Source organism: Dufourea novaeangliae, unplaced genomic scaffold (genome assembly GCF_001272555.1).
Source record: "Dufourea novaeangliae isolate 0120121106 unplaced genomic scaffold, ASM127255v1 scaffold46, whole genome shotgun sequence".
NCBI classification, from domain to species: Eukaryota; Metazoa; Arthropoda; class Insecta; order Hymenoptera; family Halictidae; genus Dufourea; species Dufourea novaeangliae.
In genome coordinates this window covers 476,890-504,589 of record NW_015373926.1, presented here as the reverse complement: position 1 = coordinate 504,589, position 27,700 = coordinate 476,890, and the positions used below count along the sequence as shown (strand labels likewise).

Below are 27,700 nucleotides of genomic sequence, written 5' to 3'. Positions count from 1 at the left end.
TAAAAAAAATTGTATCACTCTTTATTGATAAAAAGGCAGTCACATAATAAATTTATACAAACTATGTGTATGTATACATATATGCAAAAAATACGTACGTGTTACTACGTGAATAATATCAAGATTATACGATAGCAAGGGAAAACAAAATTTCACTCGTTATTAAAAAATTACCATGGAATTATTGCAAGTAGTCCCTAACGCACACATCTCTACATATATTGAGAGTCACTGTCTAAAACTACGGTTGGCACCATGATAGCTTCCAGTATCGACGAGTTTGTGTGTGAAGGCATGCGCGTTGCCTGTGGTGGTTTACTTGCAACTGCAACTTTCCCGCCATTTTTCTCGTTCCTTTCGTTAACAGTATGTGCTTCGTATTTACCGGGCTCTTGCCTCTTCCGTTCGTTTACTCAGTCGCAAGTATCATCGTGTGTCGGTGAAATCTGTTGTAGTTGTTATTGGTCAGCGTACGCTGCGTCGACTAGCGCGTCGCATTTATCCTCCAAATCGTCCTACAATTATTAAAAAAATATTACTTTAACTCTGCTACAGAACGACTTTGAATGTTTTAAGGGCTGAAAATGGTAGATATTATTTTAGCAAAATTTTGTAGCCTTTTTAGTTAAAAAACTCTAGTTAATTGAAGATACGAATATATATGTATATATTTACATGCACATGTTGAACCATCTAAAATATTAGAAACTGTTTATTAAACTTTTATATTTTGTATGTTCAAATAAAACTGTTATCCATTGACTGTAAAAATATATACACACTATTTAAATGAGCTCCAAACAAATTCTTCACCGATTTTACAAATATGTACATATAGGGTAATCTACGAAAAGTATTAAAAGCTGTTTCTTGGAAATGGATTGTGCACATTTTACAAACGTAAAACAGTATACATTACGGTTTTTTCTTTAACACTTATTATTACTGTAAAATTTATGACGATAATGTTTTGCTTTTTATACTGTTTCATTATCCAGATGAATCATCGAACGTTGTACGACTCGTGTGTGGCGCCTCCACTAAAGATATGGTCGAATGTTTCTTATTGCTCTCACCTGCATAACATATGGGCCTAACGATGCAAACTGGCAATAAAACGTAATTATAGTCATAAGTTTTAACCGATTCCTTATAGAAAAGAACGGTGAACCAGACAAAAATATGAAAGTTTATCCTCTAATTGTATAAATTGCATACATATGTACACAATATATTTCATTTTTGACGGTAGTGAAATCCACGCCTAAGTTGAAATCTTTTTCTTGAACATATAATACTACCAAAACAAGTGTTTTAAATTTTAAGTAATTTGTTTATGCGTTTATGTAATTTCTTAATATAAATTATTTAAATAAATATTATGTTATACATTTTTCTACATATTTCTACCATTTAAAACCCAATCAGGTTTATGGAGTGTCTGTAGACTTTCGTGATTGTCTGCGTATTTTGTTCTATTATTTTCAATAATCAATAATTTACATAAAAGATAAAAATAGTTAAATAAACGTAAAAATGGTATGAAAGAGAAATATGATTAAACAGAATTGTAACTTTAATAATAACTATTGTATGAATTTTTACAGAATTGATTAAAATTCTGTTCTGATCATCTCTAATATAAGTGAAGGATGTATTTGATTTATGATTACCTCTTCAAGTTGTAGACATTTACCCCATTCGACGAGGGTAATTTTATGATCGTCATTAGTGTCACAAGAGTCGAGGAACGGTGCGATACAGTGCTCTAAAGCCATCAGTGGTGCTCGAATGGGGAAAAGTTCGTGCCTAGAAACAGCCCTGTCATGAGGGTGGCCATCTAAATCACACCATTTCCAAATGGCAGCGTTAGTCCAACGCAACGTGTGATTTGTTTCTGCTTCGCGTTGCATTTTCAAATAATGGGATGGCAATTCTTGACGATCGGCTAAGTCTCTCATAATGTTGAAAAGCCAGTCACGCATGCGTCTGGGGAAGTCCGCCATATCTTCTTCTTTGCACATCTGCAACAGGATTGAATTGCCATTCACTTTAAATTGATTTAACTGATTAATTCTTATAAAAAAATCTAAAAATAAAGTTGAATTAAATAATTCATAAGAATTATTCGTTTTTTTTAAATACCTATCATTACTATACATATGTATAGGGTATTCTTTTGGAAACTTAATCGAGTTGTATACATGATATTTCGCATCATTATTATCACACAGCTATTTGTTAGATAAATTAAGTAGTAATGAAAAGAACTAAAAGACGATAATATATAATAATGACAAATACTGTAACAGAATATTTTTTTTGAACAAATGTAATAAATTATGTATTCAATTAAGAGATTAAGTTATTTATTGTTTATTTCAAGTATTGTTAATTTATATATTAATGACATTTTTTCCCACAATTGTTACATAGATTAAATTACAGATCAAAAGGAAAATGCATAGTTGCGAGTGCGTATTTAGGGAGTTAATTTTTTTGAAATGGGTGAGCTTATTTGTAGATTCATTATTTTCTAGAACATCTACAGTTGGTGTTGAATACACGAGCAAAATACTATTTCTCACTGTCAAAGGTGAAAGGAGTAGTACCTACTCATCACAAAAGTGCAAGAAGTGGCCTATTAAGGACTAGCTAAAAACATGATAAGGACAAAATATAAAGAGAATAACATGCCACAAATATATTGTATGTATAGCTAAATATGTATAGGGGTAATGGTATCAAAAAACAGGTGCAATTTTGTAATATAAAAGAAGCCAATATTAACGCAAGATATATTGTATATTAAATAATAATACTACTTTATTAAATTTTACCGAAGATTTGTCACACTATCTACGGAGTAGCATATAAACAAATAGAAACTGCTGCGATTCCAAACTTGAGCTATGATATAAGATTATAACGAGATCATTTGTGTAGTATAACAGTAATGTGCAACTGATAAGATATAATTCTGGATACGAACAGACTATCCTATTTTATTATAGGTATTATTCACTGCCAGTGACAATTGAAAAGCGTCTCAACAATGTCATTACAATTTACGGCCGGTTTCTTAATATGGTGAAGAATTTTTATGTAAAAGGCCTGGACAAATTGTCAGAAAGATAAAATATGATCAAATAAAATGGAACATATAAATATAATAGTGTCCCACATATGTATAATGTTAAAATAAATACATCTTACTATAAATCAAATAAGAAATGCAGAAAATAACATAAACCTTCAATAGGTGTAGTAACAACACATGCATAAATGTGACGGTGCTATAAGTTTATATTTTCTGTAAAAGAATTAAATGCTTATATTGTTACACAGGATAGCAAAATAAAATCTTTATATTGTTACACAGGAAAGCAATGCTTTACATGACAATTTGAAAATCTATGGAGATATTTCTTACACTTTTTATTATCTAATTAAAAAATATTTATATTACAAATTGAAATATTCGACATCTTGCGTAATCCATTGCGGGCGGTGTTAAAAACAAAATGGCGGCAACAGACACGCCACGGATAGGAAGTAGGTATGTAAATAAAATACTTACAGGCATCTGTCGGCATTCACCATAATACTCAATATGAACGTGTTGATAGTCAGGTCCTTTGCACCTAGTATCACCGGTGTCGCAGAAACAACGTGCTTGGTATACTTGGCAGTCACTGCCGAAGGTTTCGTTGTAATTCGTGCAAACCTTTCGTCTTGGGTCGACTTCTTCGTCGCATACATCGACACAAACGCATTCAGCAGTATCTTCGTCGATTAGCTGAAATTATAAACAATATTTATTATAGTCTTTGAACATTCGTTACAAAGAAAATGTATTATATTGATATTGAAAGAGTCTACGTAACGAGGAAAAGATAAAAACAGATAGTCATCCTTTTTTTTTTTCAAATATGTATCGTATTGTGAGTTTGTATAAGTGCACAATATGCCGAAAAGAGACATATTTTTTTATTAATTCATCCAGTCATTCGTTTTTGAAATTAATGACCATCTACGATATTTCATAGCATATAGGTACATACATACATGGTGGTTTGAAAATGTTTCTTTCACCGTAACAAAAATTGTTGAAATATTTTAATTACGCAAACAAGGAAGAGTTTTGCACCACTATCATACGTGGGTCTGTACTTTTTCGGTAATGTCGTTTAAGCAATTTTTTAAACAATTATTTTGAATTTTCCCTAATATAAAGTGAATCAAGTGGATTACCTCGGGAAGTTATTTTTATTGCATACAATTTATTTAAAGTCTATATTTGCATATGTATTCCGATTGTGATTATACATTGAAAAAATGAAGTACAGTGGAATGGCTGCAATTTGGAGAAATATATGCAAAAATGTTTGCAAATCTGTGTATGTGTACCATGATTATACAGTAAATCCTTGATGAGTGTTCGAAGGCTCCTCGATACTGACAAGGAGAGGTCCTTAGGTGTAACGCTGACGTTTTTAATGAGCTTTAACACATGGGTAGAGCTTCGAATTCTGAAGCGAATGATATTTGTTTCAGCCACATATGGCCATTAGTTTATGAAATATTTAATGTTCAGTGTCGTGGATATTTGGAACACTCATAGAGGATTTACTGTACTTACATAATTATACAGAGTGTTCAATAAAATCAGCGGTACGTATAACAAAACAACACAGATTTACATGCAGAAACAAATCACAAATGTAAAATAACTTGATTGTCTCCATTTTTTATTATTTTGATATTTAATGAACGTTGATAGTACTGTAGTATTTTTTGTCTTCTAATGAATTTATTATATCACTACTTTATTACACACCTGATCAAAAAAGATAGAATATACTGAAAAATAAGAATAGTTTGTATAAAATTTCAGTCGCTGCAATTCAGAATGCCTTTGTGTGACAAAGAAATGGTAAAATTCATTAGATAATGAATAAACGATCAGAGATTTATTCGATATTAATAATTGAATAAGCAAAGATTTCCAAGTGTAAAATAGAACAATATTTCACACTAAATAAACAGATCCACATTCAAATAACTGCATAATCGAATAAACGTGAGAATGAAACCCTTACGGGTCATTGCACACCAAACTGATGTTTGTTATTCTCATGGAATTAAATACGGTCTGGATCCCGTGAAATTATATTCGACTAAGAATTTAAACTATTTTGGTAACTTCAAATTTGTTTACAAATACGAGCGTTTATAGACTGCGATTTTCATAAAGAAATGGCTGTATATGTGTATTTTTGTCTGTGACATTATTCATAGAGTGTTCGTTTTTTCTAATTTAATTATGAAGAATTGATTCTGGGGGATAAATGTTTAATCGGTTTGAATAATCGTTTTTGTACATTTTTGTAAATTCCATTTCTAGCGATCGATATCGCTGCGCTTATGTCTGAGAGAATGTTTAAAGCAAGACATCATTTGGTCGGCTTGGACGAACCTTGCAGACTCGTCCTGCGCCACAGTGTTTGTCCATGCACGGGTCCATACGGAGCAAGCTCTGACGCTTCGATCCAACCTCGTTTCCGCCATCTTCGACGGTGACCTCAGCCTGCTCCGCTGCCCTCTCGGCTATTTCGTCATCTTCGAGCATGTTCATGACCTCATCTTGAACGCTGGCTTCCGTTGTCGTGGTCGTACGGCGCCGATATTTTTTTCGCCGCTAAAAATCAATAATCGTATAATTCTTTTTTGTAAACTGTTTATATGTCTTATAAGCAGAGAAGCGTTACATACTACAGTTAAGTATGGTGCCGGTCTACGAACAAGAAAGTGAAAGAACACATAGCCGACTTACGTACGAAGAAACAGTATGGATTTATTAACGTTTCGATTGGAAAAAAAATTATGGTACCTACATGTTATAACTCGAGTAGTAATCAGAAACAAATGAAGCAAAAATAATTGTTACGTGTTATTTAACTTACTGGGTACAAAACACCCGTGTTTAGTTTAAAAAATAGAAAATTTATAAAATGGTGGTGTACTCGACTTGGAGGATCATTTTCACCATGCTCTGTTTCTACATTGTTGAATTGGAAAAAAATAACATTAATATCTGGCAGTCTTTAGAAGATATAAATCTGTATTTATCTAGATTTGTAGGATATATTAAGATCTAGATTTATCTTCCAGCAGAGAACTGAACAGATATCCATTCCACGAATTTGGAAAACACTTTTTCAAGAAAGTCACGTTTAAAGTGTTCTATAAAGATACATAATTTGTATTTTATTGCGAAATTATTTAACTTAAGATTAGTCGGATATTTTAATTCACTATAATAAACCTTCCGCTTGTTACAAGATACATACACTGTTTAGATTATACTGTTCAGTTAATTTTTTGCTAATTTTAGTCTCTATTGAGTAAATCGATGCTCGTAAGTTTATGGTATCGATGCGACATCTGTCCTGCGTTTCAGTTAAATTTTTGTTTGTTGGCTCGCAACACGATATCTACAATGTCTGTTGTTACTAACATTGAAGAGTATCATTAATTAAATATTGAGGTTGCTATATAAACTGCTATTTCGATGTTAATAGTATTGATTGTGCCAACAGTTTTGACAAGTTCAAACGTTTTACTAAACCTTTAACAGTGAAGCTGTATAACTAACATAAATTCTGAGATTTTATACACCTGTTTAATATACAATTAGATCAATAACTTTTACGTTAGTACTTCGAATTTTTGATCAATTCGAAATGTTGACCAAGTATGAAGGACTGTGTAGAATATTTCGACGGACGGATGGGCACACGTTCGCATAATATTAAAAAAATCACAATGGCACTGTAAGGAAAGGGCGTAGTAATATAACAGTAAGAGCAATTAGTGCTTTTACAAAGTCTTACGAATTGTCCAGTAGAAGACACTCAAACTGTGTGGAAAGTGTGAGAAAGTAAACATTGATATCATACTTCCATAAATAGTCAGCAAATGCAAATCTACAGCACCATTTTTCTCAACCCAGTTTAGACGACTGGTGTAAATGACATAGGGCGGAAGTAGTGATGGACGATACAATATCAATATATCGGAATATCGATACTTTTGAATCTAAAAATCGATATTCTGTATCGATTCTTAATTCGACGATGTATCATTGTATCGATACTTGGCCCATAAATGTCGAAATTTCGAAACAACTGTACAAAACTGTTCTCATCCATTTGAGTGTAACACATTTTCTCAAGTTGAGACAATTCTACATGTGGTAGGGATAATGATAAATAACAATGACGCCACACTGATGCCATCGACAATCGACATTCGACACCACTTTATAGCCATTTATTTAAGCCTCTTTCTTAGTACAGATTACAGATAATGAGTTGAAAGTATCGATAATCGATACTGACGATATCATTACTTCGCTTTTGATATTTTGACCACCGATATGTATCGATACGAAATATCGATAGAATTGACATATATCGCCCATCACTAGGTGAAAGTTGACGGTAAAATCGTTATTTTTAAACGGGATAACCGCCACTTACTGAGACAATTATATCGTTAGTACTAACTGTACATAAAGATGTAACATGAAATATGTAAATGGTTTGTTAGAATGCTCGAAAACCAATACACAGAACAACAAGAAATGCCTGAACTCACTGATTTCGATTTTGGCTAAAAAACGACTATATCCAGTTTTAGGCCTTATAGCTACATATCTAACTATTTGTATATTAAATGGTGGGTTTCGATCTCTTTTATCAATACTGATTTACGGGTGTAATTATGGGTCAAGGATGTACATAGATCAGGAACAGTTGATAGTGACGAATGTTCTAGGGAAGAAAGAAGCTCTCGTAGAAGTGAGCGACCAACTCTAAAAGACATTTACGAGAAATAGTTCGACCACATTATAAATACATCCAACATATTCACTAGACTTAGCGGTAATATTACGTGTCACAAAAACTCCTCGTAAACAAGTGACATTGCTTAACATCATGTGAAAGAATTATTTTATAACTAATCAAAATTTTATGTAACTTCTATGACGAATTTATTCGAAAATGTAAAGTATTTTGTTTAAAAACACGTAACTTTAGAACCGAAATTTATTCTATTATATATCATCTCCATTATATTTATCATCTCCAATTATAAAGACCGTTCGCACTCCGGATGTTTGTAGCTGAAAAAACTACATGTACAATATTCTTGTACAAATTACGTTCTGCATATCAGCACTGGATCAATGGGGGCTGTAGGGGGGCTGTAGCCCCGGGCCCCACGTTCTAGGGGGCCTCCGTTCTGAACCTTCCATTTCGTTATGATAAAAATGTTATTTAATTTTATTTAAAATTCAGAAAATCTGATAGCCCTGGGCATAAAAAATCTTAATCCAGGCCTGCTGCACATAAGGGCTTTATTAAAATTTACAACTGACATTTGAAGACGGTCCCATCTGTGAAAGATACAGTGTCATGCTGAATATTTTTGGTAAATCTGTTTAAAGCGTTTATAACCAGTTTATGGGCTGCTTTAAAAATACCCTCCGTTACTGGCATTCGAATTCATGGATTTACGTGAACTTAAGACCCAGATAGCACATGACACCTTGCAGACGCCTATTTGACGGCTATTTTAGGACTAAGGCGTCTTTAAACCGTCTTCAAGGCGTCATTGAGCGTCACGTGCTGTCTGAGGACTTTCAGGCCGACAGTGAATATTTGCGAGTACGAGTTAAGTCTACATAAGCATTAATAAGCGGTTGACAGAATGTTACAATGCATTCAATTTTCAATTATCTTACCATTTGTGCCGACACATCCACCAAGAGTCCCACCAAGAGCAGCGTAAACAGAAGAAGCTGTAGTTTTGATTGCATTTTGATTTCTGCACAAAAAAATGTCCTATTAATAAGTACTATGAAATCTATATTGTAATAAATAATACAATAATCCTCGCGAGAGACCAAAGTCTTGGTTCGGGACGATTCTTCTTTTGGCATAAGGAACGCGATAACCCTAGATGCTGGGCCCATTGAACTCTATACCTGGCACCATAGACATATGCATATGTATAGACGGAGCATAAGCTACCATTTTGGGCGAGGGGATCGTAGGATTGGAGGGGAAAAGGCAACGGTCCTTAGAGCTACGTCGGTTAGCTTCGGATGCATTCGGTTCGATTCAGCTCGTTGTTAATGGCTGGTGGGCTGTGCCGTACTATTATTTAATGCTTTATACTATTTATTAATTTTGTTAAATACATATATCTATACAAACTACATGACACACGGAATTTTTAACGTATAATAGGTATATTATTTTCATCTCTCATAGCATACATGTATGTAACGTGATTGTATACCCGAATAGCACCGAAAGGGAACGAAGTTACCCGATTTACTAGTAGTGAATCCACCCCCTTACCGCGAACCCTACTTCCCCCGTCAGTTAATGCTCTGTCTACATGTATATATGTCTATGGGAATACCTTCGAAATAGTTATCGCCCTCGGCCCTGGCTCATCTAGAGTTTTCTGTACTTTATTATCGTTCCAGGCATAGACATATATAGACGGAGCATTAACTGTGCGGGGGAGTAAGATTCGCGGTAAGGGGGTGGATAGTAGTAAATCGGGTAACTTCGTTCCTTTTCGGTGCTATTCGGGTATACAATCACGTTACACACATGTATGCCATGAGAGATGAAAAGAATATACCTATTATACGTTAAAAATTCCGTGTATCATGTAGTTTGTATAGAGTATAGATATATGTATTTAACAAAATTAATAAATAGTACAAAGCATTAAATAATAGTACGGCAGACAGCCAACCAGCCATTAACAACGAGCCGAATCGAACCGAATGCATCCAAAGCTAACCGACGTAGCTCTAACGACCGTTGCCTTTTCCCCTCCAATCCTACGGTCCCCTCGGCCAAAGTGGTAGCTTATGCTCCGTCTATATATGTCTACTATGGGGTACATACATATGTATACATAGAGTTCAATGGCTGGGCCCTACCGCCGCGAGAGAGAGAGAGAGGGGGGGGATGAGAAGTAAGAATAGTCAATCCATTACTGAAACTTAAGATTTTTTTAAATTTATTGTTTCTTAAACACATTCATCACTGTGACGGTCAACGATGACCGACACTGTGTTTCCTTTTTATACTTTGGTAATCACGTATGACTGGCAGTTTAATGCACAATCCTACTGACGTAAATCGAAAGATAAGCGAAATACATTTATGTATAGCAAATGTGTTAACTTTTTCGTGACCAGGACGCATATAGCCCACTTGATTACACGAACTGTATATGATATACCAGGTGGTGCCTATCGTGACCAGTGAGGCACATAGGTACATGTATGTCCCATTTGTGTACTCAAACTGTGTGAGCCATACCAGATCGCAGTTTCCCGCGTAAAACCGTAGTGGTGAAGTTCTTTACGTGCCTATATGTTTTTGTCTTGTTACTGTGTATTTTTACATTTATTTCTGCCTTTTGTGAGAGGTAGTCCAGATAAAAGGTTACGTGTTTTAATTCTTGTTTACTTAAACGACATTTTCATGTTATTTTCCGTGTCTATTGCTAAATACCGTACCAGGTAAAGTTTTGTTCTGTGTCCCACCCATGCGTCGAAAGATTCCATACGAAGTGATTTTTAATATTTGTACAGAACAATTTATAAGAAGTGTTAATAAAAGTATCCGCTGCAAAAATTTTGTTTCTTTCAAAATCCGTTTCCTTATTCATAACACACAGGACAGGGTTCAGCGGAGGCAAATACGTCCCATATCTGATTTTTCGAACAAAATAAAAAAACCTTGAGAGAAAACAAAAATTGATCTCAATTTGACATCCATTACAAAAAGGACTTAATCTAGTCACGAAAGGTTTAGTAACAATTAATTTAATGGACTGCTGAGACCTTTCTGATAAAAATGAATCCAAATAGGATCAGCTTTTTCTAGTTACATATTATTATGGATTATTTCAAGTTATACAGGCTGAGTCACGAGAAAGAACACCTAAATATCTCTGTGAGGATTGAAAATGGGTGAAAATGTCAAACAGGAAAGTTGTACTATTCAAGTTTGACATTAGCTCCAAAGTTATTTGAAGGTGAACGCTTAATAGACTTCTTTAAATGATTTTGAACATTAAATTTAATTCATATAAAATTTTAACACTTTAAAGTTATATCATTGCTTAATTCTTTTACATGCAAGTATACAGCATGTGTAATGAGTTACTATAGATAGGTAATGTAGTAGATACGGGATAGGTATGCATAAAAATAAGTTAATTTCGATGAAACACATAAAAATTCATATGGTACTTTCCCAAAAGTTCTTCATTGCATGTGATACACCACGTCTAGTTTTGCTGAGAATAGTATCGGATTACAATTACGGATCTATCTTTTTGAAATAGAGAAATAAAGTATAAAGTAATGTGGAATCGTAAGTATGTAATGCAATTACTATAGTAACATTCTATAAAATGTTAAAAATAACAATGATCAATCTACACATACAAAATTTGAATCTGTGTATAAAATATTTCTGCATCCGAGACGCGGTATTTACTATTTTATAAATAAATCCATTATCCATCTATAATATTTCTGAAGCTGTGTATATCTGGACAAAACTGTTTACTTTCTCGCGGATACTAGTGTAACTAAATAGTATTCGCTTAAAAAATGTCCAAACATTTCGTCCAGGTCGGTTAAGAATTTTGAGGAGTGGAATCGTTTTTGATCACACAATATGTATATAACTTTTATACTACGGATTAAAACCTCAGGTACGAGCCGAGACAATAATCTTATAGGGAGAAATGTTTCAGACCCTTGTAAATTTGTTTTTTGCCCAAAGCCCCAGCCTCGGAAACAAAAGCGTAGGGGCAACACAGTATGCGCTTGACAGGTTCCACGGCCCCCCCCCCCCCCAGTGGTGGGGATAACCAGTACAATAATCGTGTAGAACAAGCCAGACGTTAATCGAGAGGAGTCTGTACAGTGTACAGTAGATACTTTCATACCGTGCAAGGTGATAGGTCTCGAAATGAGATATGTTAGTTGATTCTACATGAGAAAGCGAGTCGAGTAACATGTATGGTTTCGTGCGGAAACTCCGGATTTATGAGTGAGTGCGGAAATTCCGGATTATGAAAAGGTGGTCATAAATTTATACCATTGAAACTGCCTTCGGTCAATCTGTCGATGTGTTACGCCCTCATGGATATTGACGAGAACTTTTTTAATTACTTTGTTATGACGTACATATGTATAACCAGAAAAATAATAAAAACAGGCAGACAGACCCCAGTAACCTTGAAAAAAATAAAATACATCTAAGAAAACGGGCTGTACTGTGGTTGTATTTAGGTCAACGCCCACTGGGGGGTATGGTCTGTGTGTATATTGTGTTTATTTCTATTTTCAAAAAAAACTACTGGTTCTCTATTACAGACAGTTTTAAAAAATAATAGCTTTAGTGAGGTATCTTTGGTCTACATTTTCGAAATAGGACGTTTGCGTAGCCATGACTACATAATCTTGTTGGACGTCTCTCCTAATAAATTTCCCAACTGTGTGCCATACCCTCAACCGTAGGATGCTAAACAGAAGTTCAAAAATGCAAAGATCCGTAAAAATAGGTTTTGTTAAAATTTGTGTATATTATTAGTGGTTGACATATGTACACGACGAACAAACTCGGTTTCCGCTGGGGAAAAAAGTGAGGTAGACGAAGAGCCTCCTACCATTTAGTTTCGGGAGTTACTGAAATTTATGCCAAATTAACATTCGGTTTAACATTTATTTCAGTACTTGAAATAAATTTACTAAGTGGTAGGAGACTTTTCTTCTACGCCACTTTTTCCCTTAGCGGAAGCGGAGTTTGCTCGCGAGGGTATTGTACGTAATATTGCATTACAATACATACTTTGAAATTATGAGCGTTGAGCGCAGTTTTTCGCTTGGTACTCATTGAATGATTCCTAAAAATATGGGGATTTAAATTAGGGGCTCGCAAGGGCAGAAATTGTGAAATTCTTGTAGGAATACTGTAAACAGAAATGGCTTTCATAGTGCGCATACATCGTGGATACTAATCAGTACGGTAAGATAAAAGGTGCAGAAACGAAAGTACAATCTTCAATATTTTCGTAAAATCTTTATGAAAACGTTTGTAACATACTGATACGGTCTTTTGGTTGAAAATGACACAAAACTAGTTTGAATCATTTATAGTTCGAAAGATCGCCCACAAAAATTGAAGACAGTACGAACCAGGTCATACTTGGTTCATTTTCAGGTGAAGAACCTCACGTCTGCTCTTCTGGAAGAAGTCTAATGTGTTGAAAACAGGAGTTCGAGCAATTTTTCAACAATATGAAAATGCGACACCGAACAGTTCCAAGTATCGAGCTAAGGAGCAGTAAAAATACACACTGTCTGAATCGCAGAATCTGCACAATATGAATTTGACTGTAGTATACAGGGTGTCCCGTATTATGTGGGAAGTATTGCAGGGGGTGTTTCAGGGCACAAAAATAATAAAAAAACTTTATACAAACATAGGTTCAATATGATCTTGTTTTCGAGTTGCATCCTATTCCGCGTTGCAATATCTGTGTATTTAACTTCAAAAGAAATGCCGAAAATGAACACTTGCAATTTGAGTACAATCGTTCACTGAGCACAGTCTGTGTACTAATTTTTTACGTTTCTACCGTACATTCACGAGCAAACTCGGCTTCCACTAGGGGAAGAAATAACGCAGAGAAAGGGTCTCCTACCACTTGGTAAATTTATTCCAGGTAGTGAAATAAATGTTAAATCGAATGTTAATTTGGCATACATTTCAGTAATTCCAAATACCAAGTGGTAGGAGGCCTTTCTCCTACGCCACTTTTTGCCCTAGTGGAAGCCGAGTTTGCTCGTGAGGGTACATACATATATAACAGATGTTAGTGTTTACAACGTAGTCCATCTTACGACACATAAATTTTTCAGATAAACAGTAAACGAAGATCGAATTTTGCTGTGTCTACACGAGGAGAAGATTGTTGCATTACAAAACAGGCTATACCTGGAAAATAAGATCATATCGGACTTTTATCTGAACTTTTCTGCTTATTTTAATGTATTTAATTCACCCCTACTGTACTTTCCACACATAGTGTGACACTCTATGTATGTATTTTCTACCGTATAAATTATATTTTTTAAATTAAACTAAATGTGCTATCACAGATGGAGAACAAGGTTCTGCTACCCATCTGCCCCTTTTATAAATTGTCTTCATCAGTGTTTATCGTTTAACTGGAACATTCAATTGGAGATCGTTCGCCTCAAACGATTCGCGTTCACGATCATCGTTCATTTTGAAAATGTCTCGTGACATGACGTGCATGGGTACAGTATGGGTCAACGTGGCCAGCGATAAATCTCAGGGACCTTAACAGGAGCAACGAAGCGATAACCCAGATACTAGAAAGCACGATTTTTTACGAACACGTTCGTAACTCGGATTGCAGGCACGCGAATCACATTCCGGATTTCTTGTGTGCGTAGGTAATTGCTTGTTACGACAAATGCTGATGATAAAATCTATTTATACGGTGCCAGCGTTGCTTTCAATTGAACGATCATAAACGAAGGACATGTTGAACTCATCGTCAGAATATGAACGCCCACGTATAATTTCAACGACGGTCGTTTAGTTCTGACAATTACAATCTTTTCTTTCTTGTCGTTTCCTTTTATGATGCTTTATGTACTAAATAAACGTAAGTGAGCTAATTTTTATAATTTGTAACTGACATTAGTATTCCAGTAAAAGAATAAACAGACAAGTAGATAAAAATTATGCGGACTAATAGGTAGACAAATCTGTCCAATTTTGAAAAATAGATGTTAAACAAAATTTTTAACGATATCTACCCTAGTAGCATTTATGGTTGGCTAACGGTATCCAACAGTTGGGAGTTAGTTAGGATATAGTTAGTCTTCTTGCCTACTAATTCCCAAAGTAGAGCCTACAATGAAAAAGTTATGACAATTTGTCAACGAATATCCAATATTGGAGCTACAATTATTATAGTTGGTTAATTAACAAGAAGTTTACAATGATAATACAACATTGACCCACCCAAAGTTTGCCAACATTTAAATATCGCCTGAAAGACGTCAGAAACGTTGCTACAACTAAAAACTTGTTATTATATTTCAAATTGATTTTTTTATTTTCTTATTTATGAATATACTCACAGTTACTGTCACGAAAAACGTTTAACATTTGATCTTTTGTGAAAATAGAGTTAGGGGACAGAAGATTGGAAATAACTTATAATAATTATTTGTAATAATTAGTTACATGTGTAAATTGTAGATAATAGATTGTAAAGGTATCTTTGTTGGTAATAATTGTAACATGTAATGAAATATCAGATGGAACTTAAATGTAATTCCATTTGTCTCTTTTGTTCTTGCATATCAACTAAATTAATAAAGTTTTTGCGTTTTAATTATTGGTATTTCGATAGTGTAGAGATTTTAATGTTTCCTATCGAAAAGTAATAAAACAAGAAGTGTATACGTTAGTAATAATTATTTAATATAGTTTAGGAATTTTTGAAAAAGAATTTTTTTTACAACTTTGTAGGATGATTTAGAAACTAGGAAATAGGACAGGGCTCCCTAAGTTTCTGCGATCAGCGCGTTAAATATAACTTGTTTGGTTTGTGTGTGCGTAAGTCTTCATTGGGCTTGATTACATTGATAGCATGAAATTGCTGCGAAACGTTAAACACAGGCTTTCGAGACCACGGACATTACAAATTTTACGTCAGTTCCAATTTTATTTTGCCTTCTATATCCATTCAAAATATAAACACTTTATGAATTATTTGTAAACACTTTTTTCCTAAAAAAATACGGGGTATCCCACACAGTTTAGCACTATCGAAAAAGGTGTGATTCTCTATGAACTAATAAATCGAAAATGAACAATAAATTTTTCTGAAATAGGACTTCGTTTCTGGAGGAAGTCGATTTTGAAAATGTACCAAGTGCGTTTGTCTCCTAACTAATGACCAGACGGACCTTGGTATGCACTACTGTTTCTGTAGAATCAAATAATATCTAATCCATGTGAGGTAAAAAAAATATTCAATAAGACAAAATGTTTACTTTCTAAAGGTTGTATTTTATTATCCTACAAACTGCTGGAAGACTGTTGCCCGTGTTTTTGCAGACGTATCTGGGCCTTTTGTACTAAATACACTATTAGGAACTCTTTCTAATGTGTTCACTTCTCTGATAATTTCAAATGCAAGGGTAATGAAGTCCTTCCTTAAAGATTTTAAATATTCAATACTCGTTATGTTTTCGGAATAGACTATCGATTTGATATGACTCCATAAATAAAAGCCGAGACGCGTGAAACCTGGTGATCGCGGTGGCCTAGGTACTGATCCGCCGCGATGTATCATACATTTTGTAACTACAGTTTACAGGACACCCTGTATCTGACATCATGGTAAAATAGAAGATTTAACTTTGCTTATTTTTACATTCGTAATGTAATATCTGTTAATTTCAGTATCATTTCTTTGGTGTTGCATTAGTAGGTCTATAAAAAGACCTGTAAACATAATAGAAACTGAATCTCAGCATTTTTAATTGTAATATAATTTTATTGTAACATAAGTATTTACGAGTATATTACGCGATTAGAACATTTCATTAAATTCCGTGTCCCTTGAAAAATACAATAACTGTGACGTTAAAATTAATTCGTTATAACAACATTTATGTGGGAAGAATAATTATCGCTTCAAACGGTTTTCATATCATCAAAACGTAACAGAAATATTCTAAGGGCTGAAGTTAGAGCAAACACGCTGTACGTTAAGCTAAACTTGAAAAATAAACTCTGTGCTATTTTCAATTTCCTCTGCTGTTTATGTCACGGAGTTTGACGTCTACCTAGTTTAATTATAAATTGCGTATGCTCCATAAGACATACACAGAAAGAAAAAATAAGTTTTCATACATGTACCATTAACTTTTATTTTCAATCGTTAATACTGGTTTCTGCACGATACTTAATTATAAATTATTTATCTCAGACTGTTCTGTCAAAAATCAACAACCTGTTAAAATGTAGGCTGATCTAAAGCACGTTAACTTGCTATGTATACCAAAAATAGTTCCGTCAATTGAAGGCAAAAGTTTATACAAAAATGTGTAAAAAGTAAACATTCGTCGATTATGTGTACCACAGACATTTAATTTTCATGTATTTATGAGCGTCGACGTCTACATTTTTCATGCTACAGAATAACAAAATTTTTACAAGGTGTTTGGACGATTATTGTGTTTAGTAAAAAATAGACTAATTCAGTGAATAACAGACATAATTATACATGTATAATATGCAATAAGTTTAGTAGTTCTACGAAAAACTATCGCTAAACAAAGTTGTTCCTAAGTTAGATTCACAACTGTTTCTTTATAATCTTTCTTCTGAAGAATGATTTTCTTGAATGTTAGATTTTCAGTCACCCACAACACCCTTTTGCCGTGTGCAAAACTTTGTAACGCAGTATACCTTAATTTTCTCCAATCCGGTCACGTTCTGATACTTGTGTCAAGATTCACGAAATTCTTTCCATCCCTTTTTGGCTGGACAAAACATTGTATTTTTCACCCTGTAAAAACTTGCTTGCATAATATGAATAGTTTTAACCCTTTCGAGACTGACAGGACAATACATCCCAAGGTAACTTTTGCAATACTTGCAGCAATAAAATTTATAAAGAAACAGACCAGCACTATATGTTCAAGCGGTAAAATTGGACTCTGTATTAAATGTACAATATTAACACTTCACCATTCATAATGTTATAATTAATTATCTTACTCTATCAACTATTTGGCTTTGTTAACTATTTTGTAAGACATTTCTATGAATAAATTTATTTCGAAGATGTTATCATTTTTTCTGCCGTCATTGAGACCTATCAGGATATATGTATGGCCGATGTCCCATTGTAAAGGACTTATCGGACTATTTATTCTATTTTCAAAACTATGAGTAATCTATTTTTTTCTCTTCATATTTAAGTATGTTATTTTTGTTTGTCGTTAAAAAATATATGTCTCGAAACGATCAAAGCCCGTGAAAAAATCTGAACAGCAGAGAAATTCCATTCTTACTTATGTATACATATAGATACATTACGTTCATTCTCAGAAGGAATGTATCTCTAATCATCCTTTCCTCGAAATCGCGTTAACCCTAGAGCATGTGTCTTGCATTTCACTTCTGCCCTACAGCAATACAGTTCAGTGCCCTCTCTAATCTTCCCGATAGTATGATCCATAAGACTATAGAAAAAAATATACTCCGGAGAATAAACAATGTTCTAAATAAATTACGACGTCAAATAAAAAAAACTGATTCTTAAAAACATTCTTCTACCTGGAATCCTAAAATCGATGTATTCCCAATTAATATAAATAAAAATGGGACTCTGTTTGTCTATTGTCTTACAGATGTCCAAGTTTTATAGGATATTCAATGATTATTTATTCATTTATTTCAACGTCATGAAAACTGAACTATATGACGTCCAAAATTAGTAAGATTTTTTCGATAGGATGGCGAAAACTTAAGGTTAATCCTCTATGACGACTCCTAACATTATAGTCACATATTTATAAAGTAGAGATTATGGTTTTGAACGTGTAATCAATAAGGTCAATGTCCCTATTTCTAATCATGTAAGAGTTCTGCTGTCGCAGAAATTGATATTTATTATTTATTTATACAACATTCGAAAAAAAAACTTATTAGATATCATTTATAAACCTCTCTCTATAATTGAATTTAAATAAAAGTATTTTTAAAAACATTTTAACGTAATAATAGTTAATTTAATATGCAGTATAAAATGTCCCTATTTCTGTTCAGCCAAAATGAAAATGCTGGCATTTCTACTCACGAGAGTGTCCCTATTTCTGCTCAGCAAGGATTGGAAGTGCCAAAACCAAACATTCGCGAACAATATTAAACATTCCGAAAGTTTTTTTAGTAAAAACGCAGCGTCCACCTGGAACTCACGATTGCAACGGAACCGCTCCAATCACGTTTCTTTACGACGGACATACTTATTTTTATTTCTTTTCAAATGCTGCCATCTAGTGAACAGCGGGCTGTAGCATTTTGTACGGAAATACTGAACGAATTTAAATAATTTTTTGTACAACTAATTTGTTATTTAACTTTTTACATTAAGTAAAAAATATACGTACTGAGCAGAAATCGGGACGTGATTAGAAATAGGGACATTAACCTTATATCCGTGTGGTTTTTAATACACGGGTACACGCAATCGATATACATACATAGTTTTTTTTAACATTTATCATGTAAAAGGTATATTTTTCAATTTTTATTTTGATATAATGACACGAAGATCATTAAAAAATAAATGGTTTTATTTAAAATGAATATTTTATTCTACATACAAGTTCAAAACTAACGTATAATGTTTGTGATAATGATGTTATGGTTAATGAATAGCGACAATTAATTACCTACACGAATTTCATCCAATAAATATGATGAAATATCATATGCTATTTTGGTCCGTCCATAAAGATAGTTCATTCTCGTATATGAGTAGTGTTACAACGATTACGTATAAAATTAATTTGATTGAATTCTGTTTGTTTAAAATTTTCATAATCATCAGAAAACTTTGATTAATTATTATACTTGCTAACTACAATTTTACATATAATATACGATCTGCGGCCGCTCCTGGGTTTGGCCGCCCCCTTTTCCACCCCCGCCAGGAACGGCCCTGGGTACACGGGTACTGAAATACACGGCTACGCAAGTACGAGCCAGTCCACGTCAAAACAGATGGCGAACTACGGTCATGTAGTCAACGTTTCTTTTTTTCAAATTTATAGCATTTGTATTGCTTTCACTGATTTCGTCCAATTTTTCAAAACTTTAACATTAAATATCTCGGAAATGGTTCGAGATTGGAAGTTAAAAATGTACACAGTTAATTTTTTTCGTGGTTATCAACACCTGCTCTAAATTGGAAAAAATCGTTGACTATAACTGCAATTCCAAATGCGCGTTTTAACGTGGAATGGCTCACACCTGTATACCCGTGTATTAAAAACTACATGGACTAAAACACAGGTAGGTATATTAATTACACGTGTACACGTGTATTTCGATACAAGTAAAATCGTAGCCTCTACTGTTTGATATCATTGTAAGCTTATTGCCGTATATATTCGTTACGACACGGAATTAAAAACCCCAATCTTAAATACAGTGACTGTCACTTAAAATCGTACACCTAGCGGTTAGGCCATTTTTTTTTTATAAAACATGAAAACCGTACTAAACGATTAAAACTCACAGGGGCATACAGATTAATGTTTATTTATTTGACGTGTAACAAAAATATGACGTGTAACAAAACATTTAGTAGTATTCAGTAAATTAAATATAACTTGTCGCTATCTACAAAACTTACAGAGATGTCGGTAAACATACACTGTTGATAACACTGTCAAACTGGTGAATCCCCGATTTTCTAGTATTCAAAAATGCTTAGAAACAGTTGAATCAAGCTGTTCAATTATTATAAAATCTTTAACGGTAACGACCACTTAGGACAATTCGCTATCATCTCCAATACGTTAAATATTTAGTAAATTAATTAAAGAAATAAAAGAATTACTAGCGAATTCTGTCTTATGTCTGTAGGTTCAAAAATAAAATTAGATTTTCAAGCCGACAAGAATATCAACCAGCAATACCATTTATGAAGCGTGGAGGCGAGTGTACGTATCGCGGTCAACTCTGTTTTTATCGCTTCTCTGATCGGCGCCCACGGAATCGCGTAACCGGCGTCATGCGAAGTTTCAAGGAATTTTACTCCGTGTCTCTATCGTGACCGAAATTTTCCAATTGACAATTTAAAGATCGTACTTAGTAAATTTTTACAGACGCCGTACAGTTCTGTCGGTCATCGTAAGAGCGACGTTTTGATAGTTACCGAAATAAGGGGACCACATCTTCGAATGAATCGTACGCGGTCTGTCCCGAAAGTAACCGAAGTTTTTAAAAATAAAGAAACTAATAGTGGATCTACACGAAAATGTTGTCATTGAGAAATACATTCTTGATTGATATTGTGTCAAAGTTTTATGGTATTTGGATTATTGGAAGCCGAGTTATAGCCCCCAAAGTAACAGTATTTCTTGTACACGGGTTGAAAAACGAGCTTAGAACAAATTTAGACTTTGTAAAACATTTATCGAAGCGCATAAATTGATGCAAAAACTGTATGGCGACAATTGTTTATCTCGTATAGAAGTTTACGGTTGGTTTGAACGATTCGAGGCAGGTAGAGAAGACATTTACAACGATGATGAAATAGAATTATCATTAGTACAATGATGAATAGAAATCATCGAAGAAAATATCGAAAAAGTGCGTGAAGCAATAAAAATTCAGCAAAAATCTTCGGTACAATTAGGTGGACAATTAACTGGGATTAACAAAAGACACGATTTATCGCATGTTGACCAAGCATTTAAAATTTTGCAAGATTTTGCTAGTGGCCAACAATTGAATCGTGTTGATCATTGCAAAGACATCATTAAAGTCGCTCAAAACTTCCTCAAATCGCATGTTACTGGTTTACTTTTGGCTACTGGATTATTTTTTGTTTTCACGGCTTAAAATAACCATGAAACCAAGGCGTTATAATGACATCCCAAACATTCAAAATGCCCTGACAAAGATTTTCAAAGACAATAGGCACAATTTTATTCGAATAATACATAATGAGAAGCAGCAGTATTTAAGATCGTCATCCTGACCTTTAAACAGTTCATGAGATTAAATAATTATTTACGAAGTGTCTACTCGTTTAAGAAGAAATATTATTTTATTATAAAAATTGGAATTGCCACGTTCGATCAATGAAAAATGACGAAATACTTTTTTCATCTTATATTCGTTATTCGAAACTTTTTATCTAGATAATGAGTTTGCCCATCTCTGCTCCCAGACACCTCACAAAAGGACACAGAGCAGTCATGTGATACATTGCTTGACCATGCAAGCCGCTGTATTGTCGCAGAAGGAATGCATTTTGAATAAAATGAAACGTATTGTCCCTAAAGTTGCCTATTTTTTTTTTTAAAGTTCGATTATTTTAGGGACAGACCTTGTATTTGTCACTAGAAATGGTGAATATTTGTAAGTTCGATTAGTTTAGGTAAACGACGCTTCATTATTTTGTCATTTCAAATATTTACCGATTAGATGGGAATTATATAATCACTATAAGCTGATTCACCTTTAATCGATGGTGTTACAATTTGTAATAGAGGTCTCTATTTGACATCTTCCGAAATACACGGATACACATGTATTAAACGTGTCTGTATTTAAGTTTGAAAACTTTTTGTATATGAGTATCCGTGTGTTCAAAGTTACTGGCACATCTAAACAATGTTTATTCGTGTATATACACGCGAGTCTTAGATCATAAAAACTCGGCCCTTCAAATTCACGGATTCAAATTAAATCTAAATTCAGTTGCTGTTATATAAATTTTCAATTTCTACACCTTCGATATTAAACATTTCAATAATTTCATTGTCGTGTAGTAATTTCAAGACACTTTTCTAGAATAATTTAAATTGTTCTATATTTACTATGTCTGCAGGATTAGCTTCAAGTAGATCTTCAAGTAATCTCTTTTGTATCGCCGGTTAAAACAACAACAAATATGTTAGCTGCATTCCACTTGAAGTCAAAACAATGTACATACAATAAAAATATATACGAAATAGTATTTCGTAATACAAAGACGTGTATCTATTTTTCTGTACACAGATAATAAAATTCAGGATTATCTGTCTACAGTGTCTACCAAGAACCGAGATATTCAATTCCCACAAATATAGTGCATGTTTCATTTAGCCTCCTAACACACGTTCAAAACTATGACCTCTAATTATGTCCTACGCTATCAAAGGCCCTAATAACAATAATATTTATACACAAATATTGTACGATACCTTTGTCAACAGGGCCACTAAAATTTCCAATGAAGTAAATACTGTGCTTCGTGTAATCTATTCGACACGTTCTAAAGACTTCTTCCTCATTACTATTCCCTCCTGAGTGTCTAACGAAGAAATATGGTTTAGCTGATCTTTCAAAAATTTATTTGAATATCGTATGTTACCTTAGCGGATAAAATTTGATACCTCTGTTCAAGGACTGCACGACTTCTGTGAACTTCACGAATGCAGTTTCACGAACTTTTTACCCAAATGAACGGTTTTACTGAGTCAATTAGAAGACGCTTGCCTTCAATTCTATTGAAGTTTTATTTTATTGCGTTTTGCAAATAATTGCGTCTACTATAAATGCAAAAAATCTGCCATCTATTTATGTGTTCATGTATACCCACTGAGTGATGAAGAGCTTCGAATAACAAAACGAAGATTTACTATGAAGAATTTTTGCGGCTCATTACATACTACAAAGTGAGAAAGATTATTATTCATTGATACTTCCTAAATAGACATATGAAGGAGTTAGCCCAGTTTGAACCTAAAAATGAAAGCTATTTTTGGCACTTTTTTGTGAAACTAAATGAAGTAAATGGGAAATCTGTTGAAAGACATTTATTGTACAGTTTGCTGCGCTCCAACAAACTGAAAGGCACGAAGACAAAAGGGGTATTTCGCTGACCAATGGTTAGTATTGTAAGACGCCACGTCATTACTACGTCAGTACCACGTGATTACTCTGTTATTGCTCTATCTCACTTAATCTAGTGGATCCCATTCGCATTCTTTGTCACGAACGAATTTGATTGGATAAAAGATTTCTTTTTTTTTGACCCATGAATATCGAAATTTCGAAACAACTATACAAAACTGTTCTCATTCGTTCGAGTATACCAGATTTTCTCAAGTTGAGACAATTCTACATCAGGTGGCGATAATGGCAAATAATAATTGACACCGCACTGATAACATCGACAATCGACATTTGATACCATTTTATAACCATATATTTATTCTTTCGTTTCAGTCATCGGTACTGACGATATCGATACTTCGCTTCTGATATTTTAGCCGTATCGATATTTTGATCATCAATATGTATCGATACGAAATATCGATACAATTCATATGTATCGCCCTTCACTAATATGGTACGGCATTTAATCGGTATGCAAGATACTTGAAAACGGTTTTTATTTTCAACATAACATTTACTAAAGAAATACATAAGAATTTTTAGAAATATGATTTTTTGTGCAAGTAGTAAATGTTTGAAAAGAAGGATCTTTTTCAACCGAAAAATTTTGTATAACAATGTCCATAACAAAGGAAGTTTTTAACATATTGCACCCAACCCTACGTATTTCTTTAGTAAATGCCATTTACAAAATAAAGCATATACCACCTTTTTTATATGCATGAATCGCCATTTTGTTCTAAAAAAATTTGTTTGCGAACTCGAAGATGTGTAGAATAAATGTCTGGTAATAAATTTCCCATTTAGTTCATCTTTTTCAAAAGAAAAGTGTCAAGAAATAGCTTTCATTTTTGGGCTTTAAAGTGGGCTAACCCCTGAAGGTAGCTCATGCGTTTGGTGTCGTATCTAGCTGGGGCTCCATATGGCGCTTTATACTTTTTATCAATTTTGTCAATCTAATTTGAATGATTAATGTTTTAAACTAATTCAAAATACTGAAATGGAAAAAAATTTACAAATAAGTGGAAAAATAAAAATTTGTTTCCTTATTGTAAAAAAAATTTAATTTTTCTTTTTAATTTCAAAAGAAAAAAATTGGAAAGTTTGTCGAACAAAAAATAAAGGAAAGCAAGTAACGTTAACGCTCATAGCAGACATGCGTAGAAAAAACTATCAAGCGCATTGAAACCTACATAAGTTTGCGTACTATGATCATAATTTTTAGTTTTATTTGATCATTAACATATTTTTTTCCGTGCCATCAGAATCTTCGTAAAAATTCTATAACCACCTATATTTATGAAAATGTCATTTTTTGTAACTGAATAAAAAGTGATTAACTTCTCAGTACCAACTACAGTTCCGTAAGACTCGTGTCAAAAAGACATTTTTATAACGTTTCTTTTTCAATAATTTTATCGTTGGCCTTGCGATTTTTTAGTAGCAATCGAAAATTAAAGCTTTTAAGAATATTCTGATAAATTTTCAACTAAATGTATAATTATTCAAAATTTGCGTGAGCCACCTTAAGGGGCACTTAAAGTAACCTGTGCACAAAATATAGAAAATTTATTTAAGTAGTTCACAAATATATTAAAATTAAAATATAATCTATTTTTTGGAACCTGTTTATAAAGGGAGACGGTAACAAGTGGGAAAATTTATGGTACTTCTGGCACTTAAAATTCGAGAAGGAGATGATTGTACGTGTATTGGAGAAATCATACATGTATTGATTATGCGATAGCAAAGTTGTTAGAAACTCGAATAAATATAAAGATGCATGCAACAAAATTAATACACAAAATTAAAACATTCAAACATTATTTTGTACACAAAAGTCGATATGTAAATAAAATTTACGAATATACATATACGGTATCACAATTGGTACCAGAGTGAAAGTACTGAAACAATTACAAATTTTAACGCTATTCGGTATAACTTCACATTATGGAAGAACACGTGTACTGTTATTCAATAACGCCGGAAACTGTACAACAACAACTATTTTGATAATTATATTCTTTTCTGTGAAGAGGATGTTTAACTTCCGCTCTAAAAAACATAGTGTCCGACAAGATAAGTTAGTTGTGACAGTACGCCCACTGTACTTATGTAGATAGATTCACCAACTGTATTTGCATTCATCTTTTGCCGAGTCAATGAAGAACATTCATCAATTAATTAAAGAAATGAATTTGCGACTGCACTGTAACTTCCGTATCGACACGCGAACTTAACTATATAATTAGGAAAATAATTCATCCACATAGTGATCTCACTAACAATAATGCATTTTGATAAAACTTGAGAACTTGTTGTTACTTCGATGCACTAACTGAGAACCGTAAAAAATGCAATTAACATGTTGACTGCCACAGTGGAAAAGGCAGTACGTACCCAGACACACTTTATTTCGTTTTTTAAGTCATAAATCTTTGAAAATATATGCGTTTGATTAATAGAGATTGCTTGTCTTGTTTTAAATTATACTGTGATATTAATCTTATGTGAAAATTTTGTAGAGGTATTTAAATAATCCAGCATGTTTGCAATGTTTCAACTACGAGTTATCTCGTAGTTGGCAGTGAACGTGTTAAGTAAAAATTATAATCAGTATGTTTACTTTTCCATTTGTACGACATTATTACAAGTTATGTTTGTAGTCACTGTCAAAACATCGCGATTTCGAGTTGTCAACTGTTTTTCGAAATAAACAAAAGCATTGTACATCATAAGTTAGTTCAATAATGCAGAACGTTTATCCAATAACTTAAAATGATGAGATTTCTCTTTAACAACAGAATTCAGAGAATTATATAATATTTAAATAGTAAACGTAATATTTTTAAAATTTACTAATGATGGCGAGTTAGCTACTAATGGGTGATATTTTGTGAAAAAAATTGATTAATTAACATAAAGTGGTAAGTTATATTAAATACCATTAAGTCGTATTGTTTAAACGATTCGACGTTAATAAGAAATTAATTACTTATGAAATAGCTAAATTCAGACGTGCTGTCTGTCAATCTTTTTATTAATTATCACTGGACGACCCTCTTAGATTATAGTACCTACGGAGAATGTTATCATGAAAGAATGAACCATCGATGGACCACACCTACCCAGAAGAAAACATGATCAAATATCATGGCCAGATTCATCATTATTAGGAAACGAAACATTATATAAAAACACACCATAAATATTACTTATTTCCATTTTTTGTTGTAAGAACAAAAAATCAATTGATCCGATGAATACACTGTTTTCAGGTACATTCGAATTTGCCCTGTGTGAAACTTACACGCTTCTTGTCGCTTCTTGTTTTGTCTTTTAGGAGCGGAAACAAAAATTATGAGTTTTTTAAATCAAAAGAATAGAAATTTCATGTAACTACTAAATAAAATCAATCGGGAAGTGGGAAGAAATTGTAGGAAGATGGAAATGAAAAATTTTACATTGAAATCATATTACCCTTAAAAAAATCTAATTAACTTTCCAAAGAACCCAGTATATTCTCAAGCATGGCATGCGTTAACTTTTACCTACAATTAATATACATTGTTTCCCCCGTTACATGTATTCCTCGAGTTTTTCTATCTTTCTTTAAATCGCTCCAATTCTTACCGCTCAAGTAACGATTGGCAAGAATCATTTGAATTCATGCACGTGCGTGTCCGAAGGTACAACTTGTATGTTGCAATTACGTACCTCGAGCCAATATACTCTTTTGGCGATTCGTTCCTTTCCCCCGTGCTCAGCGCCGCAGTTACGTCCTTTCTCCAGCCGTTTTCGGGAACGATCAAAAGAACCCTCCAAATCGGTCGCTGGAC

The 27,700-nt window shown here is 33.5% G+C and overlaps 1 protein-coding gene across 1 annotated transcript; it reads right to left on the bottom strand.

Moving 5' to 3' along the window:
- Positions 1-27,700, bottom strand: LOC107195055 (SPARC). Its single transcript, XM_015584818.1, has 6 exons — positions 27,579-27,700; positions 8,813-8,895; positions 5,480-5,701; positions 3,581-3,799; positions 1,674-2,024; positions 1-515 (listed from the first exon to the last, which is right to left on the bottom strand). The coding sequence occupies exons 2-6, from the start codon at positions 8,885-8,887 to the stop codon at positions 459-461; spliced, it is 924 nt and encodes a 307-aa protein (XP_015440304.1). The 5' UTR covers positions 8,888-8,895; positions 27,579-27,700; the 3' UTR covers positions 1-458.

Excerpts from the sequence above, each read along its gene's own strand:
- LOC107195055 (XM_015584818.1), bottom strand. The coding sequence starts at position 8,887 with ATGCAATCAAAACTACAGCTTCTTCTGTTTACGCTGCTCTTGGTGGGA. Across the intron at positions 3,800-5,479 it reads GCGCAGGACGAGTCTGCAAG|CTAATCGACGAAGATACTGC; the intron begins GTTCGTCCAAGC and ends TTATAATTTCAG. Across the intron at positions 2,025-3,580 it reads GTGAATGCCGACAGATGCCT|ATGTGCAAAGAAGAAGATAT; the intron begins GTAAGTATTTTA and ends ATCCTGTTGCAG.